Genomic DNA, 16,328 nt, shown 5'->3' with positions numbered 1-16,328 from the left:
ACTTAGACACAGAGCAGTATCCAGCCTTTAGTACGGCGTCTGAATCGGGAGAAAAAGACAAACGTTGGGTCAGGAGCTTGGCACCTCACTGCGGGTGAGGGGGCGGGGCTTAAAGTGGATTCTTTACCTTGAAGGGCTAGCGTTTTTGCCCGTTTGCAACCTGAGGGTCATCCTCATAGATTAAGGTCTGTGATGAGGAAGAGGGATGAGGTTGTAATGCATCTTTACTACTGTATAATTAAACAAACATTCACACGACAAAGATCATGCAATGCAGACTATGACCAAAGGGTTCAGTGCATAAAAACAAATAGGAAGTTGGATTGTTGTAAAGTGTTACTGGAGTTGCTACTGCTTGGTAACTGCTATTTTATCAAATGCTCCCTGAAACTCACTCTGTGCTTCATATGTCATCCGTAGCTGATGATCTGGAGATTTACACGGACACCCGGCCTCCTGGTTTCAATGCCAACCGACGCAGGAGCCGCGCAGTGCTCTATCACCTCTCTGGACACCTGCAGAAGCAAGACAAAAGCAAGCTGAAGTTAAACAATGTGAGTATTGGTCTCCAGCCTAAGGTCTGCCCCAATCTCTGTATTGTCGCGCTCCACCCCCAAGTGTTCCCCGCTCAGTTTCCTCTGCTCACCTGCCTCCAGCATTCTACTGATTGCCAGGGTGTCTTTCATAGAATTGTTACTGTGGTAGCAAATGCAGGAAGCAAGATCTTACTGAACTTCCTATCCTAGGGGTAAGTTGTGAGACTCAAGATGAAGCTCTTCCTCATACCTCTAAGGCCACATGTGTGTTTAGTAAGGTTTGTCTCAACACACGCCCTGTAGGGGATCTTTTGAGTCGCATGTTTTGTCATTTTATGTTAATGTTCATGCACTTTTATACTCTGCCAAATCACCACCGTAGTAGTTTTAGAGCACTCTGTCTAAGTCATGACGGGTGTGGCGTAGATTTAACTTTCTTCACCCCTTGCATGAGACCTATGCATTTCAGGAACATTAATAGTGTCTATGGATTCAACCTATACCCTTTGCTCCTCACATCCTAAGTGTGGATGGATTTGTCTTATACCACATTACTGTGCGGCTATTCCAGAGCGGTAAGAAGAACACACAACAGCACAGTGTACTGCATCCGATCCACCTCCCAGCTGTGAGCAAACCCAGAGCATGTGGTCCAGAATGCCTTCCCACTGGCCAGCTGGTGTTATAGTGCTTATATGACAGCAGCACAAGTGTTTCTGGTTCAGCACTGCCAGTACATCCAGGGTGGTGCTGAGTGTTTAATGAACACAAGGCTCAAACACAAGCAGTGCAATAAGGTACACACCGGACCGGACAAAAACACGAGTAGTTATAACCAATCACTCAATCACTGATACCCATTTACCAATTAGGTCTTACGAACCTGCCTATAGGACAAATAATTGCACATTTTAACATGTGATCTTTAACTATACAAACTAAGTCAAGGAACTCTGACACATCCTGGCGGGACCATTGCAGTATACCTCTCTAGGCAGTTGCACGTGCCAAAGTTAAGGTATCGTTTGGCTATACCTGCCCAGTGAACAATTATAACATGGTTTGGGGAAGGATGAGATCTGCACCACCGTTTGCTTTTGGTCACTCTGGAGGGTCATTGTTTGCAGATGGCTGCCCAAGCACCCAATGGTGTGCAGTGGCAACAGTGTCATTCATGACAATCTCCTCAAAACACTCTCACTGATGGCTTCCATTTCCAAGCGTGTCCCTGCAATCTGTGACCTGCTCTCTAATGCCCAGATGTGGCCCACCAGTTATACTTCGAGTACCCTTCGAAAGCTTTAATGCATGAGGTCCAGAATTGTAGGGCTGGTGCAGAGTCAGACAATGTGAGGGAAATCTAGCATGTGTCTGGCCTAGCCCACGCCATGCTGTTATTTAACAGGCATTCCCCTACTAAGAAATCTTCTGGCTTCCCCTAGGCCCGGTCTGCCCCTGCTGTATTTACCTTTCTCTTCTGCCACCCCTCAATGATGGATGGCAAGGGAACAGTTGTCTAAGTACCCCCACCCCAACTCAAAGGCCTGTCCACAAGCATCCTTTTATCTGTAGTGCTGGCCCTCACCCTTTAAAATGTTGTGACATTGCTCCACATATAGAAACTACAAAGCATTTATTTCAAAGAAATGCAAACTGACAAGTGTGTAGGGATCTGTATAAAAAAAGCAAGAAAGTGAAACAATTAAACTAAAACTGATAAAAAATGGTGCTGTATTCAAAGAATGCTTTGCGGGTAAACAAGAAATGTTGCAAATTGTGTGAGCTCTTTCTTTTTCTTCTGTGTTGTTTTGGAAAAAAGGACAAGATATCAACCAGGTATGAAATGTGTGATCAGATTAACCATAAACTGACATAACTGTGAACATGGTTATTAAAACAGGTTTCCTTAATTTCAACTCGTTTTGAATTGTTTTCCATATGTATACTAATCTAATCATATAATAAAAGGCCAGATGTATGTGTGTCTGATTGTCTTCGCCTGTTGTCACCGCTAGAGGGCGCTGCTGCCTTAGGATATATAGTGGTCCTACTGTGCTAATGTAAACCTGCACTTGTGCCTGTGCAGACATGCTTCTACACTAGTCTTAGATATGTGAACTGATAACCATAACATACATGTTCCAGCGTCTTGTAAGTGTCATACAGAGGAGGACGCTCAATTCCTCAACACGTTTCGATTCCAAGCAGGACCATTATCAGGAGGAAATTCCTCTACAAAGTAAACAATATACACAAGATTCCCTCAAAAATTACTCCCACAGAGTTTACACTTTCCCCATACCTTAGAAATTTTATATTCGCCTCCATTAAACAACCTGCGAGAAAATATAGTCCATTTGTCTGTCCTTTGGAACCTAATGACACAACGCTCTATCCCTGGTCGTCTCTATGATCCTTGTTAGAGCACATAGAAGCCCAGAGCCCTTCCTCACAGTTCACAAACTTGAGAAGAATTATAGTACCTTGTCCCTTTCAGTGCTTCCCATTCTTCGAGCAGGCCAAGCCATGATCATTTCCACACCGTTTAACTATACGTTTAGCTGATGTCTTACAACAAAGTTCGATACATTAAATGCAATCCCAACATAGTGAGCTCAATGGACATCTTCAAAATAACCTTAAAATGCACCAATTATAACATTGTCCACGTGATGTCACCATCATGTTTGGCAGTCCATTTTGACAGTCCATTTCATTCACTCATCGTGAATAATCATGATATTCCAAACTTTTACAAAAAATGTTAAATACCTTTTAATTGTAGAGAATAGTTCAAAATTCATCCTTAACACTAAACCATAGCGTGTGGTTTTTGTCAAGGGCATCTGATAGTGTTTAGCAGCAACAATGAAGGTTCACAACTTCATAAGTGATACGAAGAAATATGTCATTCTCCTGTAGTTATCGCGGCTTCAGCGGTCTCTTACTGATATCACATTCAGATCACCCATCAACGCATTCATATAAAACAAGATAGGTTGCCAACGATATATCCTTTGAACCATCATTGTTAAACGCTAAGATATGCTATTAAAAGGAGCATACTATGAAAGAATAAGGTTTGGAAAATCATCTACGATTAAAAGATGGGTTAAGATTTTTAAGTTTTGTAGATATTATGATTAGTCATAATTGGTGGATGCAATCAAATGGACTATCTATGGTAAGCGTTGAGACTGACAAGCTAATCCAATTCTTCTCAAGTTTGGAAAAAGCAGTGAAGGACTCTGAGCTTCCATGGGGCTGAAAACATAGGAAAGACCGTATTGTCACAAAGTCCTAAAGGACATAAAAAAGGGACTGTATTGTCTTACACCTGGAGATACGGATCATAGAGATTACTGGGGATAGACTGTAATCAGCATGCTCTTATAGACCTAAAGAAGGGACTGGAAAGATTATACAAGCTAAATATGCTGTTGTTAGGGAGTAGTGTTTAATGGGGAGAACATAACCTTTGAAAGGTAAGGCGCAAAGTGTAATATAGGTCTGCTTTAAATGAACTAAAACCGTGGGGGAGAAAGATTGTGGTAATCTATTGTGTTTTGTTTACCTTGTAGCGTAATTTCCTCCTGAGAATGGTCCCGTTTGGGATCGAAACATGTAGCAGAAATGGGTGTGCCTCTCTGTATGGCACTAAGAAGATGTTGAAACATGTATATCACGGTCATCAGTTCATATATTTAAGATTAGATTCAGTTAGGTTAGGTGCCACTAGGTTCCATGGTCTCAGCGGGCAAGTGACCCGCATCTAGGCATACCCGCTCTCACTTAGGGAGACAAACTACAAGCAAAAAGGGAAATGATATGATAGGTTATTTATAACGCGCTTAATACCCAGAGGTTTCTAAGCGCGATGCTGCTCCTTGTCGTCTTGCTTCAAAGGCGAGCACGTTGCCCCTGAGCTTTTCTCCCGAGACTAAATGTTGGATGGATGCAAAGTATCAAATAAGTCATAACCACTAGCATCGCTATGGGGAGCCTTCCATAACATTGTTTTTTAGTCTCTCTGTACCATTGACACCATGGGTGAAGTCTACCTAGTGCCTTGCGTCTAATGTCTGAGAGAAGGGGTTGTAGGGATGGGCTCTGACTGGACAAGTGTCCTTAAAATGCTTAAAAAGAAGCTAGGAAGTTGGTGTACCAGTCTCAAAAGGTAGACTCCCTCAGACTATGGTGACTATTAGCCTGGCATTTACTTAGCATCAGTCAAGTTAGATTAAGCCGGTCGATAGTTGTTGTACGAAATGGACTAGAAGAAGGAGTCTTCAAGTTCAATGTACAGAGCTGTACAATGATGTGATGACCGGGCCTCATGACGAATGTGGCTCATTAGGAAAAGTGGCTGTCGAATGGCAGTCATTCTATTACCAGCACCTTATCAGCACTCTCCTACACTACACATACGACTTGTTTCCAAAGTAAAGCATAGGAGATAGCTCTAGCACTTGGCCAGGTGCATCTCCTCAACTTTCCCTCCCAGGAAATGGAGGAATCTGCACAGTTGGTCATTCCTCCAAACCTCTATGGAATCCTATGCACTAGAAGAATGGGTCTCCACACTGCCAATCTGCGGTTACATGTCTTTACATCGAAATATTTTTTATTGAATGAACATATCTCGAATATGTTATATTGAAAACATTTATAGTGAATGCATTGGGGGAGGAGCACCAACCCCCGTTTCCCACCCCTAAAAACCCACCCCCACCGTTTCCAACAAATATTTAACACTTTACCACACCCCTAAATGTATTCACTATAAAGGTTTTCAATATAAAATATTCGATATGTCTTTCTATATAAAAGATTCAATATAAACACTGTATACTCCAATCTGCTACTCATAATCAGTTGGACTTAACCCAATCGCGAGCGGCAGTAACGTCATCTAGTTTAGCGGGAATTCCACAGGTCTTACTGCCAAACTCATAATGAGCCCTTAGTGATTCTGGAGATGTGGCGGGAAGAACACCTGCTTATTAGGAAAAGACAGCCGAGCCATCCAGCGTTTCTCTAGCCGCCGCTCTACCCATCCTATGTCCAGCAGTCTCCAGTCCAGTGTAGTGGCCACTCCCTGAGTGCCGAAACCCTAAACGTCGGCAGATCCCCCGTTCCTTGTAGTGTCATCCCTTTCAATAAAATGTTGAACAACTTCAAGGAATCTTTAATTCATATCTAAGTGGGAGTCTTTTGCATTCATATTTGTAGGTCTGTGCATAATGGCAATGTGTTCAGCATGTTATGCCACGCCCGAAAATCTATATCACAACTCAGATCAGGGGCTACAACTACAAGGCTAGCTAGCTCCAAGTCCCGACATTAGCGTAGCCCCGGATCTTTTACAAACCTAGCAACATCCCTCATGAGAACTTGTTTCCCCACCCGCCCCGTCCCCCCGAACTGCACATTAAAGTTCCTCTTTGATCAAGGGCCTGGGGAGCACATTTCTAAGCACTCAGCCTAGCCATGCATGACGAACCTTTGAACGAAATAAAGACAAATCTTCCCTCGATGTAAAAGAAAGGTAAGTGGAACATGACAGCGAGTGGTGCCTGCATCCTGTACACGTGTGAATGCACAGAACTGAGGATATGTGTGAGTACAAGATGGCTTTACAGAAACAGAAGACATCGCCTCTGGCAATCCAGCAGACATGTGCCAGAAGCAAGAGTGTGTCAAGGAAGCCAATAGTCAGTGAGAACCTTATGGATTTCTCTGTAGTCCATTTCATCTCTGGGTCACATGCAGAGCCAGTGCTGTCATATGTGTCGTTGCCATCCAGGGCGCCAGTTACAGAGAGGCCCCAGGAGGTGCCATATCGGTCCTGAAAACATCATTGTAACAGAGTGCCTTGCCCAAGTGGCAGTTTTCCTGAGATGACATACATCTATGCAACGGTTCTGTTCAGGGGTCCACCAACAACGACTGTAATCACCAAACAGCGGAATGTAATTCTCTACACAGGAGAGGTCCCATATGAAAGCCTTTACAGTATTCTGCCTGCATTCCTATTGCACCAACAAAGGAGGGTGCAGAATAATGGTGTAGACAGGGTGAGGAATGTGGGTCAGAGCCCACATTCATTGTCCCAATGCCCAGCCTGCCATTCTGGCCACTGCTCATGTGAGTGCAGACCTGTACAGCTGATGAGGCTGCACTAGTGCATGGTTGATGCTCAAGAACATGTCAAACATGTGTGTGGAACAGCAAATGTATACAATAGAAAGTTGCATACCTGAATCAAACGGTGGCTACACGCATGTGACTATCACAGAAGCTCTGCTGAGGTGTGTCTAAGTCTTGAAAGTAGTTCTACCCATTGGTCAGAGTCTCAGGTTGTCCCATGCCATCTGCGAAATGATCAACAAACCTTGTTTGTTAGACTCACATAACATTGAAATCTGGTACTTGTAGTCCTTAATCTATAAACTGTAGATCAAGTGCGAATAATGCAAGGACTAACAAAGCAGGATTTGAGTGCTCTCTTACAGCATATTTGTACTAAACAGGAAGGTACATGCCGGAGCTGGATGAAAAAATAAGCAGTGGTTGGTCAGCATACTTTGGCATGTTCGCGGGCACATGCCAATGCAAATAATCAAAATAAAGACCTCTTTCTCTCTCTTAGTTTATGTGCCCCCCGGTCCTAGGCCTGTGTCGATATGGTGCAGGCCCACCCTGCAGATAAGATCTAGTTACACCACCAGTACAGCATCTGACACGACTCTTGGGTATGACTGTGTTTACAAAAGAAGTGAATCAATCACAAAAGGGCTTGCCACTATGGGCTGGTCATCCAATAACTCAGCTATGCACAGTCAAAGCCATGGGCATAGGCAACAGGACTACTATAAGGGTGCCCCCGAACTCTAAGTCAATAGAATGTATACAGTATTAACCTGCCTTTCTCTGCGATCACCAGTCTTCCTCTTGAACCTTAGAGTAATTGTTCAGAAAAAGCAAGCCTGGAGATATTAATTTGCTACTTCAGCTATGCACTCTGCAACCATCTTTTGGTTACAGCATGTCCAGTTAAGGATTAGAAAGACACTTAAAATTACCTGAATGGTCTTTCTTTCAGCTACCCACTGCCCCCAGTCCTCTGGCACAAACATAAACGATGCATGTTGCTGTGAATGATTGCCATCTGACAAGAGTGCAGGCTATACAGTGCTTATATTGAATATTGTATATCGAATCCCACATATATCTAAACTTATATCTTGAAAACCTTTATACCGAATGTATTTAAAGTGGGGTAAAGGGTTAATTTTTTGGGAGAAACTGTCGGGATGGGTTTTTGCAGGTCGGAAAAGGGGCTTTGGTGGGGGAACCCACCCAAAAAAAAAAATCCTTTCAATATTAAAGTTTTCAAGATATATGTTTTGATATATGGGAATTCGGTATACAATATCTGGGTATAAATACATGTAGTGTAGAAGTTCTGGCTTTTTTTATTTTTGTTAATAATATAAGTTTGTGGGTTATTCTATCTCATAAAGGGTGGCCTTCTAACTAGACTACCCTTTCACCAAACCCTGTGCCGAAAGCATGATGTACACTTGTGCCCTGTTGTACCAGTATCCTGAACTGCAGTGCTTACTCTCCAGTGGCATAGAAAAGGTTCAGAGGTCACAGGTACCCTCTTGACAGCTGGGGCGACAGCAAAGTCACTTCAACACAGAGGCTCCATTTAAACCTGCACCTCTCATCCAAAATCAGATAATTCTGAGAGTTACTATCCTGTTGGCAGTTGCACATTTTACACATAAGCCATACTTGAGTTAGGGTAGGATGGCTGGTATTTCTCATAATAATTTACGCCACACTAGATTGGTATCATACATTCATCAGTCCTGTGAGTCCAGGAAAGTATGGACAGGCAGTGTATATTTTCCATAGACTGGCTGTCTCAGCTGCAACCAGCAGCAGAAAACGGTGGGAGTGGGCTCTCTTTTGATCATTTGTGAGGTTGACTAATACCTCTCTCCAGCAAGAGAGCCCCTCAGCAGAAGCTGTCCTGGGACACAGGAATAAAAGGGCACACCCTAAACAAGAGGACTTCTCTCACACCAGAGTGCTGCATACCAAAGAGCCTTTAATGCCATGGGTCTGAGAATGGAGTGGGGTTAGTGTAGGCAGAGGGAAGTCAGCACACTTGTGAAAAGGTTCCACCATTTTGTTTCTCTCTGTCCCGCTCTTTCCTTGTTGCCTCCTCCATTTCCTTTGGCACAAAGCACTTTCGGTATGATTCAAGAAGGCAAAGACCACTTGTCACAAGAACAGGGATTGGACCCCTTAAAGCAGGCTTGCTTTTGTCCAATCGCCTGTAGACTGTTGCCTGCAAAAGAGGGGGTCTCCCACTCCTCCTTTAATTTAACTTTTGTACCATCCAGGACTTAAGGAAGAATTCATTTGGACCTCTTTTGGTAGAGTCTATCTTTCCAAACCCCTCAGCCATTGAGGTGAAGAAGGAGACAGACAGAGGCAAGCACTGCTCCCTACCCACTACCAGAGCACATTCGGGGAGACTCTGGTTGAGGACCGGAATCTGCCACTCAGCATAAAACCTGCTTAGGATGGGTGGGCAGAACCTGAAAGGACTCATTGTTTCTCAGAGCCCATGCCTCTGAGAGACCCGAACCTCCTTGTTTGGGTCTCACAGCACCTGGAGGGCCAGATAAATGAGGATTCTTATTCTACTGCATTGAACTAGTCAAACCGCATTTTTAACTGCATTTGCCCCACTAGAGCCAGATGAACCCCCCAGTGCTGCTTTTGGCACTTCATCAAACCGTCAAATGACCGCTGCTTTGCATCCATGTAATCGGCTCTCTGCCATGTTGTGTCAAGTAGAGCTCATCACCTGTTCAACTTTAACAACCTGCTTGCTGCTGCGGACCAACACTAACCTTCACCTCTTCAAACTCTACCTCGGATAACCAAGATCATTGCATTGAACCAACAGACCTCGACTTGAACTGCTGGAGCATCATGTCACTTGCCAACCTGAACCAGTGGTTACCAACATCTCGAACTGACTATACCCTCAATCCGACATTGCCATCCACACTGCACAATCCTAGTGCCGCACTCAACCGCACCAAGCTCCCACTCCAAATGACTATATGACAGCTCGCTGCTTGCATGACTTTCCGCACCTGAAACTGGTTCAACCCACACTGCAGTACGGATTGAAGACTGGCTCGTCACAGAACATTGGATTAAGGTACTTTGATCTGGCCGTGTAGCCCTGGTCCACATTTTGGGGCACTAGAGGCTGGCTAAGTCCCTGTTGCACCTTTTTTCCTACTGAAAGACATATCCTGTTTGAATTCCTTATTGCATCTCTTGCCTGTTTTTACTCCCTGCTGATAACACAGAGGATAACCCAAAGACCTGTATCCTTGCCTTCTGCATTTTCCTGTTTATGCTCTGTAGATGCTTTACATGGTTGTCCTTTTATAGAGTTGTTATAGTTATTTGTACAGTTGTTGTTTTTAATTAAAGTATATATTTTTAGAGCCTTGTTTGGACATTCTTTTAACTTTGGGATATTTACTTTCCTGTTTGAGTTGCTACTGGTTCGCCTTCACACCCTTTCTGAGAATATCGCCTTCCCTCTGCCCACGTTATCACACAAGGGGAAGGAGGTACATCTCTAAGCTGTGCCTGTTTTACCTTTATGATTGGCCTTAGGGTTGGTTTGCAGAAGTGTGAGGGCTGAGTGGGGGGGTTTAACCACTACTCATTCTTATACTCCTGCAGAGCAGAAGTAATTTCGTCACAGTGCTGTCTATGAATGGTCAACCTCAGTGACATGATGCATTGGGGGTCCAGCACAAGACATCAGCAGAAAAATCAGACTTTCGAACATCAGTGTACACTTCCTCTTCAGCGCCATCCACCATCTGTGTGTGAACGACAGAATATGCCTGGAGTGACTATACTTCTGTGTTGCAAGGTGTTAATCATAGTCATTAAAAAACATGGGCCTCCAAAATGTGTCTTTGAAATTGTGATGTTAAGCGAGGGTGGCCACCGCTGACTCCATATACCAACAGACACAATCGGAAAGACAATTGTAAGTTACGAAGCAGGAGATAACACACTTTAACTCCATTTTCGATGATCACGGAAATGTAATATATGTTACAAAAGAAGTGTAAAGCTACCACCCAAGAGATTTCAAAATTTGCATCATATTCAGGCTGCTGCCATAGTCAGTGCCCTAGTGTGTCTCACACTCCCCGTGATTTTAAGGTTTGCCCCCAGTTTTAAGGGAAACTATAAGGCTTATTTACAGGTCCGCTAACCCGTACTCACCCTCAAGAAAGTTGTGTGGCAGTTCGAATGAGTTTCGGCCTCTCCTTTCTTCCTCATATTAGTACCATATTTGATAGCAGGTGTTTCACTGTTAGCTTTACCGAAAGATGAAAAGATGTTTAAGCTCTTAAGGTTTGCCCTGGGCAGTTTCCATCAGAGCATTTGCCGGGTTGGTTCTAAACGGTCCTGATTTATGAGCCTGCCTAAGGATCCAAAGGACTGCAAATGAACTACTCATTCTTCATAGTAAGTTCAACAGATCTATGCCCTCTACAGTGTACTCTAGATCTGCAATCAATAGGACCCTCACACTCTGCCTGCATTCAGTTCTGAAGCATTTATGGTATGGTATTGTTTATAAAGCGCCTATACACAGGCAGTGTTTCAAGGCGCTCAAGAAGGGTGGGAACATGGGGAAGAAACACCAGTCGCTCAGACCCCTTGAAATTCTGAGACGATAATACTCTGCACAGGCAGAGTAAGTAAAAAATACATTTAACAATTTGGATACAGCAAATAGGCCTGACAGCGATTCTGTGGTTTTTATCAAGTGCATATTAAGGGGTGAAGACAAGTGAGAACAAACAGATGATCTTCAGGCAGAGATGCTTTCAGATCGTGCAAGTGCATTTATAATGAACCCATTATCACCGCAGTGGTCTTACGTCGCCAATGCTTTTCCGAAATTTTGTGCCGCGGCCCAGGGTGAAACCAGGTCGTAGTCTGTTGCATAAACAGACAAGACTAGGTAAGACAAAGATGGGTAAAGCAGGGTCCACATACAATATTATGTCCCTGGGACTGTGGTCAATATAGCTGTTCTGTTTGCACCTCGTCCAAACTACACATATTCCTCAAATAATGGGTTCTACATGTACTGTAGCGTTTGTGCCTCCTGGTCCCCTGATTTAAGTCATCCTACACTTCACTATAAAATGTCAAAGAAAGGATCCCAAATTCAAGATGTCTTCAGATCCTAGTCAAGACATTCTGAGGGACTGGCTATAATGTGGGAAGGGATCCGTTCAGTCTCCTGAATCTTTATTGCTACTGCAGAGGGGATCTGGAGCCCTACATTGCAGTGATCAGAGCGGGCAGGAATGTGTTGGCCACATGCCCTGCTTCAGATACAAGCACTCTACACCCTGGTGATATAATGCTATATCTACATTGTAACACCTGACGATATGTGCAGGTACTAAACGGATTGGGGCTAGAGGGGTATGGTATGGATATGTTTGTAAGACCGTTACAAGCTATGACAAATTTAAAAAAAGACACGCTGAGGGACTCCTCATAAATAATGGGTCCTTCTTCCTCTTCGACGAAACCAAAAGCAGTCTTGTCATGGGATGCTCAATTGGCCAGACCGTTTGGCCAAATATCCCACCATTCCCCTTTCAAATCTCAGACTCAATGCTCTTCAGTGTTATGTGATCTTATTCAAGCAATCATATTCAATTAAAATATATTTTATATTTGCTCAAACCATTGCCGGCCCATAATACTAGGGCTTTTATGCACCTCTCTTCTGTCTACGCTTCAAAGATTGTAACAATATGGACTACTGGACCAATTATTGATCTAAGAGTTTGAATTACTTATACAATCTTTTTATCTGGTAGTATCTAGCACAAGGACAGCAGTAAAAGGCTGTAGAATGGTCTGCGCCGAGTGCAGGGAAGCAAAGAGATCATTGATTGTTTGCTTAGCGAGTAATACTACTGTGGATAAAGGTTCTCTTTGTGGCCTTAGAGCAAACCACGCAAGACTTATTAACCAAACAAAGAAGCATTTTCTTGAGATAAATGGAACAACCTGCAGTGGGCAGTAGAGATGGGTGATTCCCCATCCTTCTGGGAACTGGTATAAGATTGTGCAGCAACGGGTGACTCAACAACCCGGGGCTGTATAGGACCTGACGTTTGGTGTGCTCACTTTTAGGAGCCATATGGCAGCACAGGTGGAAAATCATCTGATATTATGGCACGGGTTCCACGTCTGGAAGTTGGTCCAATAGAAGCAGAGCAGAGATTTAGCTTTACCCTGAAATGTGGACTACTCTAATTGCACAGAAGGGAGGGAAAGCTCCAGGCCTAGAGAAGATGCCAATCGATTTATTTTAGAACAAACTAGTAATTTGGGTCCCGCTACTGCACCGATTTGTCAATGTGCTCATTCGTTTAAAGAGAGTCTGAGAATCCTTGGAGTAGCGCTTGAATTGTGCCTGTATAAAAAGAGGGGGAGAGATAACCCTGTGAAATACCGTCCAATATCCTTACTGGACGCCAGGGGGAACGTTTTTCCGAAAGGCTTACTTAGAGATCTGTAGGCGTGGTCCAGCGCTCAAGAGATCACACACAGGCCGTTTACAAACAGGCTTTCTGGCTGGTAAAAGCATGATAGACCAAGGTTTCAGATTATTTGTAATCCTCCAGGAGTATGTTATCCTGAAGAGAATGAAGATGTAAGATGTACACAGTCTTCGTTGATTTGATATCTTCTTTTGATGGAGCCCCACGAGTTGGCAGGTGCTCAGAAGTAGGGACATTCCTGGGCATCTTCTTGCTTCCGTACAGTTATTGTATACAAACAACCAAGCTGTAGTTTGCTGGGGTTTAGTGTGAGAATTAGCAAACCCTTTTAAAGTTGCTAAGGGAGTTAGATAGGGATGTGTGTTAGCCCCGTTCTTATTTTGTGTTTATATTAATGAGATCATCATTGAACCAAAAGAGAATAGCCTGGATCCACAGAGACTGGCCTACGATGGGATCCCTGCTCTTTTCATTGCTGATGCTGCTGTACTCCTGCTGACAACTCCCATGGGGCTCAGGAACAAAGTAGACATCTTCAGTGGCAAATGTACATCTATAAGGGCGAGAGATTAATTTGGGTAAAACCAAAGTGATGGTGTTCCGCCCCAGATACACCAAAAGCCACGGACTGAATATCAGCATTGACTAGAACATATCAAAATGTAAAACTATTGGGGCATAGGATTTACCGGAAACTGGCACTGGGATGCACAACTTACTAAAGCAAGTATCACCTTGGCAACGAACAGTGGGGCTGTGAGGACATTTGTACAAAGGCAAGGTGGTGGGGCCGTAACACCAGCCAGTGAGATATATAAAATGTGGGCCAAAATAACTCCAATGTATGGAGCAGATATTTGGGGATACCCTAAAACCCAGAATTCAGCCAAAATTGAGAATACCTTTTTGGAAATGTTGCTCTGGCTCCCCCTAAGCTGCCCTAATTCTTTGACCCATGGGGAGGCAGACATAAAACCTACTCCGGATGAAGTAGGAATCAGGCCGAGCAGTAGTAGGTCAGGTTGTGGGCCTCTACCGATTTAATTAAGTAGAAGGAATCCCGCAAGCACGTCCTGTCCCTGGAGCGGGGGCGGTCACTCCCATGGTTCCAACACGTTAAGGCCTTCTTGGTGTCTCTTGGTCTTAGCTGCTACTGGTGCACCCCCTCACCAGTTTATGCGCAATTAAGGTCCATAGTGACACATGTGGCAGGGATTCTTTGACTGATACGGAGGAGGCTTCCTCTTTGAGGTTATCACCAGGGCCTCCATATCTGCTATGGAATCTGGACTTTGGATTGGAAGAATGCTTGGATTCCATCCCTCCATCTTATGCACGTGCACTGTATTTCAAATGTAGGATGGGTATCTTGAGTGTGGCTACGTTTACATGTGAATGGAATGGATTGAGTGGCAGCAAATGTCCTGTTTGTGGGAAAAGGGTAGAGACATTCATTAATGTTATATTTATTTTGGGTTACGTATTTAAAGCCACTCCTTAACCTTTGCACTATCCGTAGCCTCGGCCCTGCTATGATTATGTGTGAATCAAGTGAGGGCCCGAGTGTGGTCCACTGCATGGTTACACACGTCCATCCAGCTTGCTTAAGGAGAAGTGTGTACCATAGGATTGGAGGCCCTTGTGCTAAAACGAGTGTTTTCTTCTATTGTCTACGAATCTCTATTTGTAGAACTGGAATAGTGCTCATCACTTGCTTCCGCTCTTTACCAGATTGGTGTGTGATCTTAATATTATAGCGAGATATCACTTTTTTGTAAAATGCATTGTATGACATTGAGCCTAATGACTCACGTTGCATAAACATATTGTTGATAACGATGGTATTTGCTCAACCCATTGTCAGTCACACACAACTCCAGGGTTTTTATAAACCTCTCTTTTGTCTAAGCTACACACATTGTAACAATATCCTTGACTTTCAAGCAATAGGAGGCCTGTTTCTTGTCATCCCAGGGGCAGGGGTTGCTTCATCATGTCATAATGTATTTTGATATTAAACATTATTCGGCTGCAACAACCTCATCCGAAATGAGCAGCTGGCTTCTCTTGTCCCAAATACTGCTTGAATCTGTCGGAGAAGAGTCCAACATGTCTAGACTTATAAAATGCAGAGGTCTACATTGTGCAGCTGTCCAATGCTTTCAACAATGACTCCCATGATCCCTCACCTTTGACTTTGCTGACTATGAATGATGGGAGTTGCAGTCCAAAACATCTGAGGAGCCAAAGTTTGCATTGCACCGTCATAGAGCAAGCAATTCTGTTCAGAACAAGATGCCAGTCAATGGTGTTAACAGGCTGTCTGATCCTGCCCCGGAGGCCTCACCAAGGACATTTGCACGGATAGGAATAAGATATCTGTCTGGGCAGCAAAGGATTTGGCAACTCGTTCCAACATCTCTATGCATGAGCAGCCAGGAAAGTGATGACAAATTACAACATCTTTATGCATGAGCAGCCAGGAAAGTTCTGAAACATGTCAACCTCTCTATGCATGTGCCTTCAGGAAAGTGGAGGAAAACAGCAACATTTCTATGCATGAGCAGCCAGGAAAGTGGTGACAAATTACATCATCTCTAAGCATGAGCACGCAGGTAAGTGTTGAAAAATTACAACATCTCTATGCAGGGGCAGCCAGGGAAGTGGTGAAAAAATTCCAACATCTCTTTGCATAAGCAGCCAGGGAAGTGGTGGAAAATTCCAATATCCCCTTGCAGGAGCAGCCAGAAAAGTGGTAAGCGATTCTTGCATCACTATAGATGCGCAGTCGGGGATGAGAATAAAAATACCAACATCTCCATGCATGAGCAGCCAGGGAATTGGTGAAAAATACCAACATCTCTATGCATGAGCAGCCATGGAAGTGGTGAATAATTCCAACATCTCTATGCATGAGCAGCCAGGGAGGTGGTGAAACATTCTAACATCTCTATGCAGGACCAGCCAGAAAAGTGGTAAACAGTTCTTGCATCACTATAGATGAGCAGTTGGGATGAGAATAAAAATACCAACATCTCTATGCATGAGCAGCCAGGGAATTGGTGAAAAATACCAACATCACTATGGACGAGCAGCCAAGGATGTGGTGAAAAATTCCAACATCCCC

At 43.8% G+C, this 16,328-nt stretch overlaps 1 protein-coding gene across 2 annotated transcripts in view; it reads left to right on the top strand.

Moving 5' to 3' along the window:
* The window catches only part of LOC138488656 (potassium voltage-gated channel subfamily H member 8-like), a 1,777,142-nt gene that overhangs the window by 1,027,291 nt on the left and 733,523 nt on the right, over positions 1 to 16,328 (top strand). For both annotated transcript variants that reach the window (XM_069615829.1, XM_069615828.1), the window contains exon 4: positions 421 to 554. In XM_069615829.1, coding sequence (XP_069471930.1) covers positions 421 to 554 — 134 coding nt within the window. The remainder of the gene's footprint in view (positions 1 to 420; positions 555 to 16,328) is intronic.

Source organism: Ambystoma mexicanum, chromosome 9, assembly GCF_040938575.1.
Source record: "Ambystoma mexicanum isolate Mex_15411 chromosome 9, UKY_AmexF1_1, whole genome shotgun sequence".
In the NCBI taxonomy this organism is placed as follows: Eukaryota; Metazoa; Chordata; class Amphibia; order Caudata; family Ambystomatidae; genus Ambystoma; species Ambystoma mexicanum.
The sequence above is the reverse complement of the archived record's forward strand: the minus strand, read 5'-3'. Positions and strand labels throughout refer to the sequence as shown.